Below are 21714 nucleotides of genomic sequence, written 5' to 3' on the forward strand. Positions count from 1 at the left end.
TTTTATAAAGTTGGAAATTTTCATCACCTGGCCTTTCCTAACGATGATAGTGAATAAGCCATAACCCTAACAGGATAATACAGGTCTGAAACCTTGATCAAAGTTATCTCAGCACACAAATCTCCAAAGGTGCCCTCATTTTTGCATAGTCCCCTTTCTCCTTTTTGAAATTTTTAAAATAAAAAAAAAGACAATATTTTGTTTTCATAAAATGCAAAGGAAATGTGTCATCTTTAACTTCAGGCCTTTTAGAGATCATTTCATCTTCAACTTACATAATTGTTCATAATAACAGTAATTTTGACCAGGGGTGCCCAAACTTTTATGTGCCACTGTAAATGTCGTGGCAAGTGGTCGCCAGGTGTGTTACTGCTTCACGACAATGCCCCAGCTCGCAAGTCTCGCAAATCACAAGTTGCTATTAGGCAATGAGGCTTCATGGAGCTTGACTATCCACCCAACAGTCCAGACCTGGCTCCCACTCATTACTTTTTATATTTACCCACACTCCTTGCTCTGGCAACAGACATGGTGGAGGAGTGGGTATCCTTCTTTCTAAAAACTGCTCCTTCAACCCTATCCAACCCCCACCCTCCCTTATCCTCCCTTCTTTCGAGGTTCACTTTGTCCATATTTACGCTCCCTCCAATCTCCAAATGGCTGTCAGATACCGACCACCTGGCTCAGCCACTGCCTTCATCGACCAATTCTCCACCTGGCTCCCTCACTTTCTCTCTGCCGACATCCCCGCCATCATCATGGGTGACTTTAATATCCCTACTGACACCCACCAGCCAGCAGCCTCCAAACTACTGGCCCTTACTTCATCCTTTGGACTCACCCAGTGGCCCCCCACAGCTACCCACACAGATGGACATACACTAGACCTCATCTTCACCCGCCTCTGTTCCTTATCTAATCTCACAACCTCTCTCTTCCACCTATATGACCACCATCTACTCACCTTCTCATCCTTGTCCTCCTCACCTGCCCCCCAGGTCCAGCCACTACCATATCCTCGCAGAATCCTTGCAAACCTAGACATTCACAGACTATCAGGCTCTCTCCTACCCCTGTCCTCCATATCTTCAATCCATGACACGGACAGCGCCACTGCTTTCTATAACTCCACCCTCACATCAGCCATAGACTCAGTCACCCCTCTCATGCATGGCAGAGTGCGACGAACCAATAGGCAACCCTGGCATAACAATCTCACAAAAAAACTTCGACAAGCATCCAGGGTCATGGAGCGGCGTTGGAAGAAAACACGCCTGCCAGACGACTTCACTGCTTTCAAACAAGCTACACTTGACTTCAAATCAGCCCTCACCTCTGCTAAACAGACCTATTTCACTAACCTTGTATCTTCACTATCCTACAACCCAAAACCACTGTTCAGCACATTTAACTCTCTCTTCCGCCCACCACTGCCACCTCCAACTCCCTTCATCTATTCCGAGGACTTTGCCAGCTACTTCAAAAACAATATTGACCAAACAAGGCAAACCTTTACTTGTCCACCACCCTAACCACTTCATATACCTGACCTCTGCCCTTCCCTAATAACCTCCCTCTCCAACATCACTGAAGGAGAGCTTAGTCGCCTCTTTTCCAAATCACACCTCACCACCTGTGCACTTGACCCCATCCCTTCCCAGCTGCTCCCCAACCTCACTAACACGCTCATTCCAGCTCTAACCCATTTCTTCAACCTATCGCTCTCTTTCGGTACCATCCCCTCTGCCTTCAAACATGCCACCATCACACCCATCTTCAAAAAAACTAACCTTGACCCAACTGCTATGCCCAGCTATCGCCCCATAGCACTGCTCCCGTTTGCTTCAAAACTGCTTGAGCAGCATGTCCATGCTCAAATTTCCTCTCACCTCTCATCTAACTCTCTTCTTGACAACCTCCAATCTGGCTTCCGCCCCCACTACTCCACTGAAACTGCCCTGACAAAAATTACCTATGACTTAGTCACAGCCAAAGCTAACAGACAGTTCTCCATCCTCCTCCTTCTTGACCTGTCCTCTGCTTTCGACAGTCGATCACTGCCTACTGCTACAGATTCTCTCTTCCCTTGGCATCAAAGACTTTGCCCTATCCTGGATTGCCTCATACCCATCCAACCGCACATTTAGCGTTTCCCACTCCCACACTACCTCCTCATCCCGCCCGCTCTCTGTTGGAGTCCCTCAAGGCTCTGTCCTAGGGCCCCTACTTTTTTCCATCTATACTCTTGGCCTAGGACAACTCATAAAGTCCCATGGCTTCCAGTACCACCTGTATGCAGATGACACTCAGATCTACCTCTCTGGCCAAGATGTCACCTCCCTGATGTCCTGAATCCCAAAGTGTCTGTCAGTCATATCCTCCTTCTTCACCTCTCGCTTCCTTAAACTCAATGTAGACAAAACCTTATTCATCATCTTTCCCCCACCTCACGTATCCCCCCTACCTGATATATCTATTATGGTAAACGGCATCACGCTCTCTCCCGTACCTGAAATCCGCTGCCTCGGGGTAACGCTCGACTCTGCCCTACCTTGCAAACCTCACATCCAAGCTCTTACCAACCCCTTTTCGCCTCCTACTCAAAAATATTGCCAGAATCCGTTCCTTCCTCAGCCCACAATCTACCAAAACTCTTGTGCATGCCCTCATCATCTCCCACCTCGATTACTGCAACACCCTCCTCTGTGGCCTCCCAGCTAACTCTTTTGCACCATTCCAGTCTGTCCTCAACTCTGCTGCCCGGCTAATCCACCTCTCTCCTCGCTACTCCCCTGCTTCTCCCCTCAGCAAATCCCTCCACTGGCTCCCAATTCCCCAACGAATCCAGTTCAAACTATTAACAATGTTCTACAAAGCCATCCACAACCTGTCCCCTCCCTATATCTCTGAACTAATCTCCCAATATCTTCCCTCACGGAATCTTCAATCCTCCCAAGACCTCCTACTCTCCTCCACACTTATTCATTCCTCACACAACCGCCTCCAAGATTTCTCCCGAATATCCCCCATCCTCTGGAATTCCATGCCTCAACACGTCCGATTATCCACCTTCCTTGGATCCTTCAGACGGAACCTGAAAACCTATCTCTTCAGGAAAGCCTACAGCCTACAATAACCAAGCCGCCGCCAGAGCCGCCGCCTCACTGCCACCTCACGGCCGCCAGAGCCACCGCCTCACCGCCACCAGAGCCGCCCCCAGAGCCGCCGCCTCACCCCTACCTTCTGTCTCTTCCCCACTATCCCATAGAATGTAAGTCCGCAAGGACAGGGTCCTCTCCCCCCTGTACCAGTCAGTCACTGTAAACCTGTTTACTGTAAATGGTATCTATAACCCTGTATGTAACCCCTTTCTCATGTACAGCACCATGGAATTAATGGTGCTATATAAATAAATAATAATAATAATAACCTGAAGAATTTTTTTCACGGGCAACAAATTCCTTGTAAAAATGCAGGCAAATAGACAGTAACAGGTTTCTTGCAGTAGCATGAAGTTTCGTTTTATTACGAGGGCATCTGATCACTGAGTGCGAAGAGTAATAAGTGTGTTGAAGTCAAGAGGGGATTACATTAAAAAGTAGCAAGTTCAATTTTCTCAGGAAAATGTTGTTTTCATAATCAGTCAAATAAGTTATTGAACACCCCTAATATAGTTTAGTTGATAATATGTCAATATAATTAAGATGGAATGTACATGGCATAGAAAAGGGTCAATGTGTATTTTACGTAATGCTGATTTATTACTTATCACAATTCATCCCCCACAATAACCTTTAAAATTGTAATAGCCATGGATATGTATTATTTGTATTACCGGTCCTCCTAACCGCATATTATGCCTTTAAATGAAAAAACACCCATGAGCAATATGCAGCATCTAAAAAAAATATTATTTTTGCTATATATTATATAAATAAATTGCATATTCATATATTTAACAACTTCACGTATCATATACAGAGTCTACCTGGAAGCATCGACAAAGCCATACAATACTTGAATGAGCATTATCAATCTCTGAAGAAACCCTACTCTGTGGCCATCACTTCCTATGCACTGGCTAAGGCTGACAAGCTCAAGGACATCAATATACTAATGTCTGCATCTACAGGTAAAGTATCACTAACTGTGCACCAATCATTTTTATAAGGTTTCCATTTTGTAAAAATCATATATTTTTTTATTTTATAGCCATTGTTATCTCAAATTTTTTCTAATTGACTTTTTTATGTAATGTTTTTTGTTCTTTATATAACTAATGTGAGTAATAGTAGGTTTTTTAACAGTTATTTTGTTTTGTTATTTTCTCCCAGCTAATACACACTGGGATGAACCAGGGTCACGCTTCTTATCCCTTGAGGCTACCTCCTATGCACTTCTCACACTTTTGAAGTTGAAGGAATTTGAGAAAGCTAGACCATTGGTGAAATGGATAACAGAACAGAGATACTATGGAGAAATTTGGGGGTCAACACAGGTATGTGATTCACTTGTTGTGAAAATAACTTAACTTTAGGTTCCTCAAAATTACCTGTCATAGAGACTTCAACCTACTGTCGACCTTAGACTTTGACTACCATAATGGTTTTACTAAAAGAATTGATGAGGAAGGCAGTCATTACCTTTGATTTTGACAGATAGTTTAGACTTGTGCACCCACCACGAAAAAAATATTCTCTGAATGCATAGTAAATGTCATGTCCAACTCCCTACTCTTTCCAGGATTCACTAAACCATATCAGACAGTTGTCTATTCAGCCTCTGTTTGAAGACTTCCATTGAAGGAGAACTCACCACCTCTCGTGGCAGCCTGTTCCACTCATTGATCACCCTCACTGTCAAAAAGTTATTTCTAATATCTAATCTGTATCTTCTCCCTTCAAGTTTCAACCCATTGCTTCTTGTGTTTCCATGTGCAAATGAAAATAATGATGATCCTTCTACACTGTGACATTCCTTCAGATATTTGCAGACAGCTATTAAGTCTCCTCTTATCCTTCTTTTTTGCAAGCTTAATAGTCCCAGATCCTATAACCGTTCCTCATATGACATAGTTTGTACTCCGCTCACCATCTCTGAAATTGCTCCAGTTTTCTATGTCTTTTTTAAAATGTGGTGCCAAAAACAGGACACAGTATTCCAGATGAGGCCTGACCAATGAGGAGTAGAAGGGAATAATTACTTCACGTGATCTAGACTCTATACATCTCTTAATACATCTCAGAACTGACCAATGAGGAGTAGAAGGGAATAATTACTTCACGTGATCTAGACTCTATACATCTCTTAATACATCTCAGAACTGCATTTGCCTTTTTCTGCTGCATCACATTGTTGACTCATGTTAGTATGTGATCTATTAGTATACCCAAGTCTTTTTCACACATGTTGCTTTTTTATATTCCTCCCGTTCAATAGATGTCTGTTATGAACTGGTGGCCTAGGAGCAACATGAGACGTTCTATGGAGAAGGTGGAACCAGTACTGACCACAGACCTGAACTTAATGCCACAACTAGCAATAGCCGTGGAATGTACTTAACGCTCCCTAGACATCTCGACACAGCCGGAGGACTAATTAACCCTAAAGACAGAAAAGGAAAACCTATCTTGCCTCAGAGAAAATCCCCAAAGAATAGACAGCCCCCCACAAATATTGACTGTAAGAGAAGAGAGAAATAACATACGCAGACTGAAGTCAGAATTTAGCAAAGGAGGCCATTCTAGCTAGATAGAAAGGATAGGACAGAATGCTATACGGTCAGTATTAAAATACTAGAAAATATCCACCACAGAAAATAGAAAAATCTCCACATCTGACTAAAGACATGGAGGGTAAATCTGCATCTCCAGAGACACAGCTTGGCTGCAAAAATCCTTCACAGACAAAGCTGGACAAGACAAAACATGAAAAAGCACTGAACTATAAGGTCCACAGCCTGTGGACAGCAAAAACAAAGCCAGAACTTATCTTTGTAGAAAAGAACCGCAAACAGGAGAGACCAGGTATGGATGTGAATCCTCCAAAAACAATGGACAACTGGCACTGACTAAAGGATAAAGCAGGACTAAATAGCCCAGCCCAAATTACAAAAAGTGGATACACCTGATAAATGCTGCGATCCAAAGACAGCAGCACTACCACTCATAATCACCGGAGGGAGCCCAAGAGCAGAATTCACAACAGTACCCCCCCCTTGAGGAGGGGTCACCGAACCCTCACCAGAGCCCCCAGGCTGATCAGGACGAGCCAAATGAAAGGCACGAACCAAATCATCAGCATGAACATCGGAGGCAACAACCCAAGAATTATCCTCCTGGCCATAACCCTTCCATTTGACCAGATACTGAAGCTTCCGCCTCGAAAAACGAGAATCCAGAATCTTCTCATCCACATACTCCAACTCCCCATCAATCAACACCAGGGCCAGAGGATCAACAGAGGGAACAACGGGCACCACATACTTCCGCAACAAAGATGTATGGAAAACATTATGGATGGAAAAAGAGGCTGGAAGAGCCAAACGAAAAGACACCGGATTAATAATCTCAGAAATCCTATAAGGACCAATAAACCGAGGCTTGAACTTAGGGGAAGAAACCTTCATAGGAACATGACGGGAAGACAACCAGACCAAATCCCCAACCTGAAGCCGGGAACCAACACACCGACGACGGTTAGCAAAACGCTGAGCCTCCTCCTGAGACAACACCAAATTGTCCACCACATCAACCCAAATTTGCTGCAGCCTGTCAACCACAGAATCCACACCAGGACAATCAGAAGGCTCAACCTGCCCTGAAGAAAAACGAGGATGAAAACCAAAATTACCAAAAAAAGGTGAAACCAAGGTAGCAGAACTAGCCCGATTATTAAGGGCAAACTCGGCCAATGGCAAGAAAGCCCCCCAATCATCCTGATCAGCAGACACAAAGCATCTCAAATAAGTTTCCAAGGTCTGATTAGTTCGCTCGGTTTGGCCATTTGTCTGAGGATGAAATGCGGAAGAAAAAGACAAATCAATGCCCAGCCTAGCACAAAAGGCCCGCCAAAACCTAGAAACAAACTGGGAACCTCTATCGGACACAATATTCTCCAGAATGCCATGCAAACGAACCACATGCTGAAAAAACAACGGAACCAAATCAGAAGAGGAAGGCAATTTAGGCAAAGGTACCAAATGAACCATCTTAGAAAACCGGTCACAAACCACCCAGATAACCGACATCCTCTGGGAAACCGGAAGATCTGAAATGAAATCCATAGAAATATGCGTCCAAGGTCTCTCAGGGACCGGCAAAGGCAGAAGCAACCCACTAGCGTGGGAACAGCAAGGCTTAGCCCGCGCACAAATCCCACAGGACTGCACAAAAGAACGCACATCCCGCGACAAACAAGGCCACCAAAAGGACCTAGCAACCAAATCTCTGGTACCAAAAATCCCAGGATGGCCAGCCAACACAGAACAATGAACCTCAGAAATCACTTTACTAGTCCATCTATCAGGAACAAACAGTTTCCCCACTGGGCAGCGGTCAGGTTTATTAGCCTGAAATTCCTGAAGAACCCGTCGTAAATCAGGGGAAATGGCAGAGAGAATCACCCCTTCCTTCAGAATGCCGACCGGCTCAAGAACCCCAGGGGAATCAGGAAAAAAACTCCTAGAGAGGGCATCAGCCTTAACATTCTTAGAACCCAGAAGATACGAGACCACAAAATCAAAACTGGAGAAAAACAGGGACCATTGAGCCTGTCTAGGATTCAGTCGTTTGGCAGACTCGAGGTAAATCAGATTCTTATGATCGGTCAGGACCACAATACGGTGCTTGGCCCCCTCAAGCCAATGTCGCCACTCCTCAAATGCCCACTTCATAGCCAACAACTCCCGATTGCCGACATCATAATTGCGTTCCGCAGGCGAAAACTTCTGAGAAAAGAAGGCACACGGTTTCATCAAGGAACTATCAGAATTCCTCTGAGACAAAACAGCCCCTGCCCCAATCTCAGACGCGTCAACCTCAACCTGAAATGGAAGAGAAACATCCGGCTGATGCAACACAGGGGCAGAAGTAAATCGGCATTTAAGCTCCTGAAAGGCAGAAACAGCCGCGGAGGACCAATTCGTCACATCAGCGCCTTTCTTCATCAAATCGGTCAGAGGTTTAACCACACTGGAGAAGTTGGCAATGAAACGACGATAAAAATTAGCAATGCCCAAGAATTTCTGAAGGCTCTTGACAGATGTGGGCTGAATCCAATCATGAATGGCCTGAACCTTAACCGGATCCATTTCTATAGATGAGGGAGAAAAAATGAAGCCCAAAAAAGAAACCTTCTGCACTCCAAAGAGGCACTTCGACCCCTTCACAAATAAAGCATTATTACGGAGGATCTGAAATACCATCCTGACCTACTTCACATGAGACTCCCAATCATCGGAAAAAATCAAAATATCATCCAAATATACAAACATGAATTTATCAAGATAACTCCGAAAGATATCATGCATGAAGGACTGGAACACAGATGGGGCATTAGAGAGTCCGAATGGCATCACAAGGTATTCAAAATGGCCTTCGGGCATATTAAATGCAGTTTTCCATTCGTCTCCCTGCTTAATACGGATAAGATTATATGCCCCTCGAAGGTCAATCTTAGTAAACCAACTAGCCCCCTTAATCCTAGCAAACAAATCAGTAAGCAAAGGCAAAGGGTATTGAAATTTGGCCGTGATCTTATTCAAGAGGCGATAATCAATACAGGGTCTCAAGGAGCCATCCTTCTTGGCAAAAAAAAAAAACCTTCTCCCAATGGCGAAGAAGATGGCCGAATATGACCTTTCTCCAAAGACTCCTTAATATAGCTCCGCATGGCGGCATGTTCTGGCACAGACAGGTTGAAAAGTCGGCCCTTAGGGAACTTACAACCTGGAATCAAGTCAATAGCACAATCACAGTCACTATGCGGTGGAAGGGAACTGGATTTGGGCTCATCGAAAACATCCTGGATATCTGACAAAAACTCAAGAATTTCAGAAGAGGGGGAAGAGGAAATTGACATCAAAGGAACGTGACCATGAACCCCCTGACAACCCCAACTAGTCACAGACATAGATTTCCAATCTAACACCGGATTATGTACCTGTAACCATGGAAAACCCAGCACAATATCATCATGCAAATTATGCAACACCAGAAAACGACAATCTTCCTGATGGGCTGGCGCCATGCGTATGGTCAGCTGTGCCCAAAACTGAGGTTTATTTATAGCCAACGGTGTAGCATCAATCCCCCTTAAAGGAATAGGGTTCAGCAAAGGCTGCAAGGGGAAACCACAATGTCTGGCAAATTCCAAGTCCATTAAGTTCAGAGCGGCGCCCGAATCCACAAACGCCATGACAGAAAATGATGATAATGAGCAGATCAAGGTCACAGATAACAGAAATTTAGGTTGTACAGTACTGATGGTAACAGAACTAGCGATTTTCTTTGTACGCTTAGGGCAATCAGAAATAACATGAGCAGAATCGCAGCAGTAAAAACACAACCTATTCTGACGCCTGAATCTTTGTCGTTCTGCTCTAGACAAAATCCTATCACACTGCATAGGCTCAGAGCTCCGCTCGGAGGACAATGCCACAGTGTGCACAACTCTGCGCTCGCGCAAGCGCCGATCAATCTGAATGGCCAGAGACATAGAATCACTCAGGCCAGCAGGTGTGGGGAACCCCACCATAACATCTTTAACGGATTCAGAAAGACCCTTTCTGAAAATTGCCGCCAAGGCATCCTCATTCCATTTAGTCAACACCGACCATTTTCTAAATTTCTGGCAATACGATTCTGCTGCTTCTTGACCCTGACACAGGGCCAACAAGGTCTTCTCTGCATGATCCGCTGAATTAGGTTCATCATACAATAACCCCAATGCTTGAAAGAAAGAATCAACATTAGGCAAAGCAGGATTGCCAGATTCCAGGGAAAATGCCCAATCCTGAGGATCACCACGCAGCAGGGAAATAACAATTTTAACCTGCTGAATGGAATCACCAGAAGAACGGGGTTTCAGAGCAAAAAACAGTTTACAGTTATTTTTAAAGCTCAAAAATTTGGACCTGTCCCCAAAAAACAAATCAGGAGTAGGAATTCTAGGCTCCAAAGCCGGAGTCTGAACGATATAATCGGAAATACCCTGTACTCTAGCAGCAAGTTGGTCCACACGAGAAACCAATTCCTGAACCTCCATGCCAGCGCCTAACTCCTGATCCACCCAGAGGTAAAGAGGGAAGGAAAGACAAAACAGACTACAGAAAAAAAATGGCACAGCACTTTCCTTCCCTTCTTCTGAGATGCATTTAACTCATTGTGGGCCAGTTGTACTGTTATGAACTGGTGGCCTAGGAGCAACATGAGACGTTCTCTGGAGAAGGTGGAACCTGTACTGACCGCAGACCTGAACTTAACGCCACAACTAGCAGTAGCCGTGGAATGTACCTAACGCTCCCTAGACATCTCGACACAGCCGGAGGACTAATTAACCCTAAAGACAGAAAATTAAAACCTATCTTGCCTCAGAGAAAATCCCCAAAGAATAGACAGCCCCCCACAAATGTTGACTGTGAGAGAAGAGGGAAATAACATACGCAGACTGAAGTCAGAACTTAGCAAAGGAGGCCATTCTAGCTAGATAGAAAGGATAGGACAGAATGCTATACGGTCAGTATTAAAATACTAGAAAATATCCAGCACAGAAAATACAAAAATCTCCACATCTGACTAAAGACATGGAGGGTAAATCTGCATCTCCAGAGACACAGCTTGGCTGCAAAAATCCTTCACAGACAAAGCTGGACAAGACAAAACATGAAAAAGCACTGAACTATAAGGTCCACAGCCTGTGGACAGAAAAAAACAAAGCCAGAACTTATCTTTGTAGAAAAGAACCGCAAACAGGAGAGACCAGGTATGGATGTGAATCCTCCAAAAACAATGGACAACTGGCACTGACTAAAGGATAAAGCAGGACTAAATAGCCCAGCCCAAATTACAAAAAGTGTATACACCTGATAAATGCTGCGATCCAAAGACAGCAGCACTATCACTCATAACCACCGGAGGGAGCCCAAGAGCAGAATTCACAACAGATGTCATTGTCGTTTTTCTTGCCTAGATGTAGAATCTTGCAATTCTCCCTGTTAAATACTATTCTATTAGTCGCTGCCCATTGTTCAAGCTTGTCTAGATCCTTCTGAATCCTTTCTCTATTTTCTCTAGTGTTAGCTATCCCTCCTAGCTTTGCATCTTCTGCAAATATGTTTAGTTTACCTTCAGTTCCCTTGTCTAGATCATTTTTAAAAATGTTGAACTACACTGGGGCCAGGACAGAGCCTTGTAGTACCCCACTTGAAACACTCTTCCAATTGGATGTGCAACCATTTATTTCCACACTATGAGTACAAACACAGAGACAGTTATAAATCCACCTACCTGTAGCCTTGTCAATCCAATGCTTGATCATTTTTTCAATAAGGATGATATGATCCACTTTTATTATCCACATCTCCCTGATCCACCCAGTCAGTGATTCCATCATAGAAGGAAATTAGATTAGTCTGGCTTGACTTGTTTGCTTCAAACCCATGCTGACTCTGGTTAATTACTGTATTCTTATCCAAGTACTTACATACATGCTGTTTCATAGCATTTTATAGCACCAACAAATTCTGCAGTAGTTAACAAAACTGAGAAGGGTCAACAACTAAAATGACAAGTAATCTGAACACGTGAGCAAACAATAAGACAAAAGGAGAGATGCCCCTTCCCAAAATAACTTACGCTTTTGAGGAGTAGCCCCTTCCCATAAAAGCTAACGTTCTACTGGAGATATCCCTGCCCATAAGAGCTTACAGTCTATAGGAAAGAAGTCTCTGCCCAGAAGAGCTTACAGTCTATAACAAAAAAGTCTCTGACCAGAAGAACATGGAGTCTATAAGAAAAAGTCTCTCTCCTGAAGAACTTATAGTTTGCAAGAAAGAAGTCCCTGCCCATAAGAGCTAATAATTAGAGATGGGCTAATCCGAACAATAAAGTTCAGCATCCATACCGAACACTTAATGTTTGGGCATGGACACCGAACACTTCATCAGTTGGTCCGTATTATTGTTCAGTTTTGGCTGCCCAAAGACCTGGTGTTTGTCATGCTGTCATGTCCATGACAGCGCGACAAACACCGCATCTGATCAGTGGTGAAATCATCCCTATCGGTCAGAGAGCCGCAGTTCCCACGCTGTCAAAAGAAAGTGTGAGCGCTCAGCTGTGATCAGAGATTTGCCTCTGGTCACTGGTGTCAGCGTATGGGACTAAAGCTCCCATCATCTGACACCTGCGTACCCTAATAACAGCGAGAGCAGGAGTGGCTGATGGGTGTATTCATTAGCTGGCTCCTGCACTCTAAATGAATAATTTAAAAAAATATGTTCTGTGTTCCCCTGTATTTTTGATAACCAGCCAGGTAAAACTCACAGCTGGGGGCTGCAACCCTAATCTGCTTGCTTTAACAATGATGGATACCAAGAATAGAGGGGTCCCCATGCTGTTATTTAAATAAATAATTTTAAAAAATGGTGTGGGGTGCCACCCATTTTGGACAACCAGCCTTGCTAAAGCAGACAGCTGAGGGCTGGTATTCTCAGGCTGGTAAGGGGTTATGAATATTGGTCCCCCCAGACTAAAAACAGCAGCCCGCAACTGTCCAGAAAAGGCACATTTATTAGATGCGCCAATTCTGTCGGTTTGCCCAGCTCTTCCCACTTGTCCTGTAGTGGTGGCAAGTGAGGTTCATTTTTGTGGGGTTGATATCACCTTTGTATTTTCAGGTAACATCAAGCCCACAGAATAGTAATGGAAAGGTGTCTATTAGACATCTATCCATTACTAATCCTACAGTTATATGGTAAATAAAGACACAGCCAGAAATAAGTATTTTATTAGAGATAAAACAAAACACAGTTTAGCAGTTTTATTTAAAAATAATAAACACAGTTAGGGGAGTATAATGCCTAATGCCACCAAAGCCCTCATTTTCCTATAATAAAACTAAAATAAAAAACAATAATATCCCTCATTTCTCTGTCGTTCTATCCCACGCCATAATCCATGTCTGGGGGAAAAAACAGTTTTCAACCTGAACGGTGCCAAAATGCTATCGCCCAGGCTAAGAACCACTGGTGACTGAACTGCTGCAAGCGCAGACTCAGTGACAGGCGGTGACATCATCGAAGTTACCTTCGGTCACTGAGACTGCGTTCCCAGCCAGGCTGAACTACCGTGACCTTGGTGAGATCCTTGCTTGCACGGTGTGAGTTTTTCATTTAGTTACTTGTTAAACTGAGACACACATCTTTGGATAATTTGAGCCAAGAGTAAAAGTAATGAAGGACATATATGTAAAGTTTCATAATACTCTTAAAACTGAGAATGATACAATCTACCAGTCAAACTAAATCTAACTTTCCAGGGCAGTGAGTTGACCTGTACCTGGAACTCAATGCTCTGTTGCAGTACATGAATAATAATTATAAGCAAATATCTTCTTATTCCGCAAGTTGTAGTTCTTACCAAAGAAGCTGCAGTGGGAACCTGGATACCTGGAGTGTTCCTGAAAATCAGGTGACCGGCACTGCAGCTGCATATGTCACAGCTGTGTGACAGCCACAACAAACAGGCAAGTGTTGTGACTGTCACATAGCCGAGACACATGCAACTGCGGCGCCAGACATGTGATTATAGGGAGTGCTCCAGGTATCCGGGTACCCGATGCAGCTTCTTCGGTAAGCGCTATAGCTTGCTGAATAAGGAGGGAGCCAACGATGATCGCTCATCTCTAGTAATAATGTAGAAAGAAGTGATGGGATGCATGACAGGCAGTCCTCGGGGTACAAACTTTATAGGTTCTGAAGGTTTGTTTGTAACCCAAATTTATCATAGAATAGAATGCTACAGTTGGAAGGGAACTCCAGGGTCGTCATGTCCAACCCACTGCTTAATGGGATTCAATAAACCATCTCAAACAGATGTCTGTGTGAAGACTTCCATTGAAGGAGAATTCACCACCTCTCATGGCAGCCTGTTCCAAGGGTTATATGAAAGTTGGAATAGGGCCAGGAAAAACCAAACAAACAAAAAACCCTAATACTCACCTCATCACTCAACTCTCCAGATGGCTCACTGTTTGCTGCCTGATGTCCGGTCCTCTCCTTTCAACCATTTCATGCTGCATCTTTGGCCTTCTTGTCATACAAGGACGTCCAGATGCATCCAAGTCTCAAGGGTCATGGTATGTTGTAAGGTCACAAGGTCTTGATATCAAAACATGTGCCATGATCTTAAGATGAGCAATGACCTGTGAGTCCTCGAAATCATGGTATATAGCTAAAAGGCCAGAGATGTTGCACACGATGGTGAAAAGAAGTGGACCATATGGTGATCAGTAGGGTGGCCATAGAAGTGAGTTATTAGGTTAGTATAAGTCTTTTTTACATCTTACATTCATAACTATAGGTTATATATAAGTCAGGTGTTCGTATGTCGGGAACTACCTGCATCAGCTATGACCGTCAAAGGTCATTAACCAACCAATGAACAGGAGTAGGACTGTAGATTGATTTATTTTTTATGGGGTTTCTAGTATCGTCTGACAATCTACAAGCATTATAAAATAAAAACTACTTCTGATTAATTAAACTTCTTTCAATATGTTGGAATTTAAGGGTGGAATATTGACCATGTCTACATTTTTCTCTAACTCTTGCACTTTAGTCTACCATGCTGCAGTTCGAAGCTCTTGCTCAGTATCAGACAGATGTGCCAAGTTTTAAAGACTTGGACATGGATGTCTCTTTCAAGCTCCCCGGGAGATCTCAAAGTACAACTATTCGTCTTAATCTTAATAATGCATTGTTGGCTCGATCAGAACAGGTAAGAAACCAAAGCTACGGTAGGGTCAGTAGTAACTGAAGCCTTACTGGTGTTGAGTAAAAGAAAAACATAACTGGACTCTAATGACTTAATCTTTTACCTTGCAGACAAGTCAACTTGGAGACTTTGTAGTCAGTGCAAAAGGGAAGGGTCAAGGCACCTTGAGGGTAAGGAAAAAATAATTACCGTAATCAATATTAAAATTGGAAATAGCAAGAAGGAAAGTTGTGGAGTTATGGAAATCACAGGATTAGTAGAATTGTTAATTATATGCGAATGATAAACACATAGCAACAACATCTCGAAAAGTGAGTGTATATCTGCATGTGACACTCATACGCAATACTAAATAAATCTAGATGTTTGGTCATTTTTTTTACCATTTGCATATCATTAACATGTCTATCCATCCTATGATTTCTATAATTCCAAGACTACTCCTTCTTGGTGCTGAAATTTCAATGGTAATAAGAGTATTATGCCGATGTTACAAGAAGTTATACTTTTTAGATAACCCATTGTCATGTACCATAGAGAAGACACACAGTCAGGGCCCCAATTTACAAGTTTACTATCTTCTATTACTTTACATTGGAATCTGACTAAGGCTAAATCTACACTATGTGTCTATATTGTCATGTGTATAGACTCAAGATGTATGTGTCCAACATTGTGCACAGTCAGGATGGATGCCGAGGCATCAGTGCACCATAGTCCACTACCATAAAGAAACATATACTCCATGGTTCACATTTGCTTTCCAGTATTGTTAGACAACTATGATGTTCGCCATTGACTATGAAGTATAGTGACAGTACACAGCATAAAAGAGAGATTATCATTTTAGTTTTGTGAACACATGGTAGATGGACTTTAAATTATGGACCTCCATATACATGGGATACCGGGGCAGTCAAGACCCTATTCGGCCTGTTAGCTATCTCTTGACATCTACAAGGGGAGAGTGGAGAAAGCCACTGCCAGACAACTGTAGCAGAGGCTCCTCTTCCGAATACCTAATATGTCAGACATTAAAATTCACGCTTCCTGACCCTTATCTCCCCCATATGTCTAAGGAGAGCCAGGAGACCCCCCATACATATTAGAATGTTGTTTGATCCTGCCACTATTGGTGAGTTCACCAAACCATAGTCTACTGTGTTTAGAGTTCTTATCACTGATTCCCGACAGGTCATTTAGATAGCCTACAGGAACTAATTAAAAGCGACTCTACACAACATCATGATTAATATTGCAATTATTTTTATACGTTTTTATATTCTTATAATTATAATGAATTTTTATAAAATTCCATCTGACCTCTAGGTATTATCAGTTTATCATGCTCTTGAGACAGAGAAAGAGAAGAAATGCAACAATTTTGATCTATCAGTGACAATTAAGGAAGAACCTGATGGTAAGATTACTGTTATCCTATTATTGTTATTATTATTATTATTATTATTATTATTATTATTATTATTATTATTCTCTTAAAGACGTCCTGTCAGTTGCTCAAAAAATTGAGTCAAATACCTTGAAAAAGCCCTGATCTCCATTAACAATAACTTTCTTTTCCTTTTTGTGCTGAGTCAGTCCATGGCAGAGTCTTTATTATATTTGTTAATTTTGGAGCATAGTATGTGAAATCTCTTCTTGCAATCCAACATGGCATTTCTTCAGAGCCTTCTCTGGTGGTATGTTCTTTCCATCTTCCCTCCCTGAGCCTGCCAATGGAAGCTTTTCCAGCAGTTTATTGGTCTCAAACCCTGCAGAGCTATGACTGGGAGGAAGAAGTGAAAGAACACCCCCCACCAACCCCCACAAACTCCTAAGAAAAGTTTCTGAAGATATGCCCAGGGCAGCACACCGAGATTTCACACATAGCACTCCAAAAGCAACAAATATAAATATATCTCTGCAATGGTGCAACACAGTGCAAAAAAGTAAAACAGTGTGAGAATCAGGGAGCTCTGGGATTTTTAAAACATATTAATCTCAACTTTTTCCAACAAGTTACAGTTACAAATCTTCTGATAATTTTGTGATCAGACTAGAGATGATTGGATCTGACAAAATTTGCCAAACCACGCAGATTTTTCTGGGAAATTCGATTCTGAGCAAAGTTATATTCTGCGAATTGAATGTTCTCAATTATGATCTGTCATCATATTAAAAGAAAGATGTAAAAAATAAAAAACATCATACTTACCTCACCGCTCACCTCTCTGGAAGTCCACATTGCTCTCTGGCCAATATCCATCCGATCCATCATGCCTCCACCTTTCTGCATCTGTGACCCAGTGTTGAATTTGGGCAAGGGCTTCTAGCTGTGAGTAGATCCTGGAGTTCACCAATCCTAGCCCAGAGTGAACACCGAGTTGGAGATATGTTGCAGTGGAGGACTGGACAAGGAGCAGGGGGGAAGGGAGTGTTTGGAGAGGTAATTGGCTGGCAAAAGGTTACAAATAGTGTTGAGCATTCCGATACCGCAAGTATCGGGTATCGGCCGATATTTGTGGTATCGGAATTCCAATACCGAGTTCCGATATTTTTGCGATATCGGGAATCGGGATCGGGATGAATATTCATGTGTAAAATAAAGAATAAAAATAAAAAATATGGATATACTCACCCTCGGACGCGCCCTGGTTGTAACCGCTGCAACCGGCAGCCTCCGTTCCTAAGAATGAGTGAGTGAAGGACCTGCGATGATGTCGCAGCTTGTGATTGGTCGCATGAGCGGACACATGAGCGGTCACGTGACCAATCACAAGCCGCGACGTCATCGAAGGCCCTTCACCCTGCATTCTTAGGAACGGAGGCTGCCGGTTACACCACTAAGGTCCAGGGTCCGCCGGAGGGGTGAGTATATCCATATTTTTTATTTTTATTCTTTATTTTTTACATGAATATGGATCCCAGGGCCTGAAGGAGAGTTTCCTCTCCTTCAGACCCTGGGAACCATTCCAGGATCAATTCCGATATTTGTGTCCCATTGACTTGTATTGGTATCGGGTATCGGTATCGGCGATATCCGATATTTTTCGGATATCGGCCAATACAATCCGATACCGATACTTTCAAATATCGGAAGGTATCGCTCAACACTAGTTACAAGGGCAAGGAAAAAAACATACTGACCTCACCTCAACCATTTCAGCCACCATTGCTGCTCCTTGGCATCTGTCCATATTTCAGAGTGTCTGTTGTGTTGCATCTCCAGATCTTTACTCTGGACTGGGATTTTCAGCCTTAACCCTGCTGTTGTCTTCGGTCTGGGGAGACCGATTTTGAACTTTGGTATTTTTTGGGGTGTTCAAGATGCGGTTCTGAAACTTGTGGTTGATTGACTTAAATGAGGATGGGTCGGTCGGCCACAGGTTTCAGAGCCGCATCTTGAATATTTGAAAGAATATTGAAGTTCAAGGTCGGTCGTTTTTGACCGAAGACAACAGCAGGGTTAAACAAGAAGACCTGGAAGTTCCAGCAAGTGATTTTGCTTTAAACCAGGACTTCTGGCAGAGAGAAGGTCCTGGAGCATATGTAGTGAACTCCATGGCCTGCTTATGGCTGGAAGCCCCTGCCTATAGTAATCATAAAGCTTGAAATGTACTGTGATGTAGGGAGAGGAGCAGAAAGTCAGCAGGGAGCACGGCAAGCAGTTGGAGAAATGAGATGGAAAGTGATTTTTTAAAACTTTTTGCCGGCCCTCTGTTGTTCAGCAAAATAACAATTGCTGCCAATTTGTTGAATTCGCACAAAGCAAATTTCAGAAAACCAATATTTTCCAGAAGGCAGATTTTTTTTTTAAATTTAAGCAGACTTCAATTTCACCCAAATACATTCTCTAATCTCTAGATCTGACAATTACAAGTTATATTGCTCAGATGGAGACGACATAATTAATAGTACAGATATGTTCATGGAATGGCACAATGCAAGAAACATACAAAATGAAACAGACGCAGACTTTGGTGGTAGTCAAAAAGGGAAACGAGTAGACTAAAAAAGTTCAAAGAAATGTATCTGAGATCACTACCCAAAATTCCAATAACTTTGGCCTTATTGACACTGTAGAATGGATGATCTCATATAAGATAATTCAGTATGCAAACTATGTGATAAGACGCAAAACATTTTTTTATTTTTCCATAGGCGTTAACATAGGCAATAAAAGGCTTTTTTGCCGGAAAAGTTGTAGTTTTAAATTACATCATTCATCTAGCCATCGGTATACTAAAAAACAGGAAAAAAATCTACAGTAAGTTGGATGAAATGGTGAAAATAATGCAAATCTACAGCTGTTTTTTTTGTGTACTCTTTTTATCATGTTCATTATCATATTTTAAAATGCCAAACATCTAAAAATCTGAATTTTGTAAAAAAATATATATTTTTGCACCCTATTCTAAGGCTGTGAACAGTTTTATTTTTCTGTGGGTGGAGCTAAAAGAGGGCTTAAATTTTTTTAATGTATTTTTATTAATACCACTGTGAGGTACATACCTTTGATAATTTTTTATTGTATTTTTTTAGGTACCATTAGTTTGATGCACTGAGAAAATGTAATTCTGGAGCTTCAATTTTTTTTCTCCTTACTGTGTATATTATTTTGGGTGTATTGTTTTTATATTTTTATACGATGCCTGTTACAGACGCAGCGATACTAAATATGTTTATTTTTTTTAAAAAATACCCTTACTTTTAACAGGTTTTCATTTTTTTTTTTTTTAATCTTTAGCAGGCCCCTGTTTGTCATGATAACCCCTCGATAATCCTCAAAAATGTTGTTGTGTTACATTTTCAAAATCAGTGTAAAAAAATCTTTAAATCTTTACATTGACCAATAAGCCCCAAAAATTGCCTTTTGCTGTCTGCTCTTTCCAGCAGCAAAATGGAAATTGGCAGCAATAGACGGTGTAGTTCTAGTAAGTAAACTGACCGCTATTACGTATGATCAATATTAAGTGAAATAAATGTAATTTACGCTACAATTTTCCGCACAGTTAAGAGACCTGAAGAGGCCATGTCCACAGTTTCCATGGAAATTTGTACCAAGTAAGTAACTTAATTTGTTAATATTGTTAATGTGAACTTGGGAAAAATACAGAAACAAAAAGTCTAATTCTGGTCTATAAACTCATCATTCCACCATAATAAGCAAGGATCCAGCTTGGGATCTTTTCCTTTTTGGCAGATGGTTCAGTGATGGTGGAGTATATGAATATGTGGCGCCTGGGCTTTTCTTTATCACTCTTCGAGAAAGTGGAGACCAAATATTATCAGCTGCCCTCATTCATTTTTGTAATGCACTTTTTTGTTACGAATGACTTTCTAGTAAATAAGTGCAATTTTAAATGTTGAGAATTAATTGAGAATTCAATTTGTTTAGAATTGATCTACCGAATCCAATTTTTTATGGTTATATTGCTGGATTCATAAGGAGTTAGATAAAAAAAATCATACTCACATAGCCCCTCATCGGTCCTTGTCTCCGCAAGCCTTGGTTCTTCTCTGGCCTGTTAAGTCACTCGCTTCACTCCAGGGTCTGTCTCGTCTTCACTCCTTGATGGTGGTTTTGGCTCTGGCTGGAGTTCAATGCATGTTCTGTCTTCATAACATAGTGATGTGCTCTTGACTGGTTTGGTGGTGCACACTCTGACATCATTGCGTCTGAATGTGCTTTGAGGTCTATCCGGTGCCAAATGTGTCAGTGAAGAGGTGACTAGTGCCGTTGGAGCCAGTAGATTTAGTGCCTTAGATTAGGGAACCTTGGAGTATAGTATCATATATGTTAAACTGATTTCTTCAAGTTGTTTCTGAAGACCAAATGCAGACTGACACGTATCGACCACACGTTACGCACAATTTGTGGTGCCACTGTGAGGAGCATCTGGTGCCGGAATCACTTACATATTACAATTGACTTTTTGGTATTTTACTGTCACGATGTTGTATGAAATATCTGTTATGATCAGGTGGCCTTGGAGCAGCATGAAATGACCTTTGCTGGAGCAGTGGTAACTTTACTGACCGCAAACCCTGATCGTATCACCGCAACTAGAAGTAGCCGTGGGGTGTGCCTAACCAGACCTAGACACCTCGACACAGCCTAAGGACTAAATATCCCTAAAGATGGAAATAGGAAAACTCTCTTGCCTCAGAGTAGACCCCCCAAGGATAGGTAGCCCCCCACAAATAATGACTGTGAGTAGGAGAGGAAAAGACACACGCAGACAGAAAACAGGGATAAGCAAAGGAGGCCACTTCTACCTAGATAGGAAAGGATAGTACAGGATACTATGCGGTCAGCATAAAACACTACAAAATATCCACAGCAGAAAAATACAAAAACTCCACCACCTAACTGAAGATGTGGAGAGTATATCTGCGACTCCAGCGAGTCCAACTAGACTGAGAAAAACATCAGGCACAGTCTAGCAGGAACAAAATAGAAACAAGATAAGCACAGAAAATAAACACACAGCAGTGTGTCTAAAAAAATGAAGCAAACACTTATCTTAGCTGAATTGGCAGCAAGCAGGAGAGGCCAGGCAGAGGACCAACACTTCCAAAGGAACATTGACTACTGGCAAGGACCAATGAGTCCTGCACAGCTAAATACCCCAGTCAGAATTGCAATTAGCAGAAACACCTGTCCAAGACTGCTGCTCAGGAATAACTGCATTACCATCAACAACCACCGGAGGGAGCC

General features: G+C 42.3%; 1 protein-coding gene across 1 annotated transcript in view; it reads left to right on the forward strand.

Annotated features, from left to right (window-relative positions):
* Positions 1-21714, forward strand: part of LOC138674680 (A.superbus venom factor 1-like) — a 217499-nt gene that overhangs the window by 172695 nt on the left and 23090 nt on the right. Inside the window, exons 29-34 of the mRNA XM_069762495.1 lie at positions 3982-4132; positions 4335-4498; positions 14838-14996; positions 15104-15163; positions 16323-16413; positions 20006-20057. Coding sequence (XP_069618596.1) covers positions 3982-4132; positions 4335-4498; positions 14838-14996; positions 15104-15163; positions 16323-16413; positions 20006-20057 — 677 coding nt within the window. The remainder of the gene's footprint in view (positions 1-3981; positions 4133-4334; positions 4499-14837; positions 14997-15103; positions 15164-16322; positions 16414-20005; positions 20058-21714) is intronic.

The sequence above is a fragment of the Ranitomeya imitator genome, chromosome 4 (genome assembly GCF_032444005.1).
Source record: "Ranitomeya imitator isolate aRanImi1 chromosome 4, aRanImi1.pri, whole genome shotgun sequence".
NCBI lineage: Eukaryota > Metazoa > Chordata > Amphibia > Anura > Dendrobatidae > Ranitomeya > Ranitomeya imitator.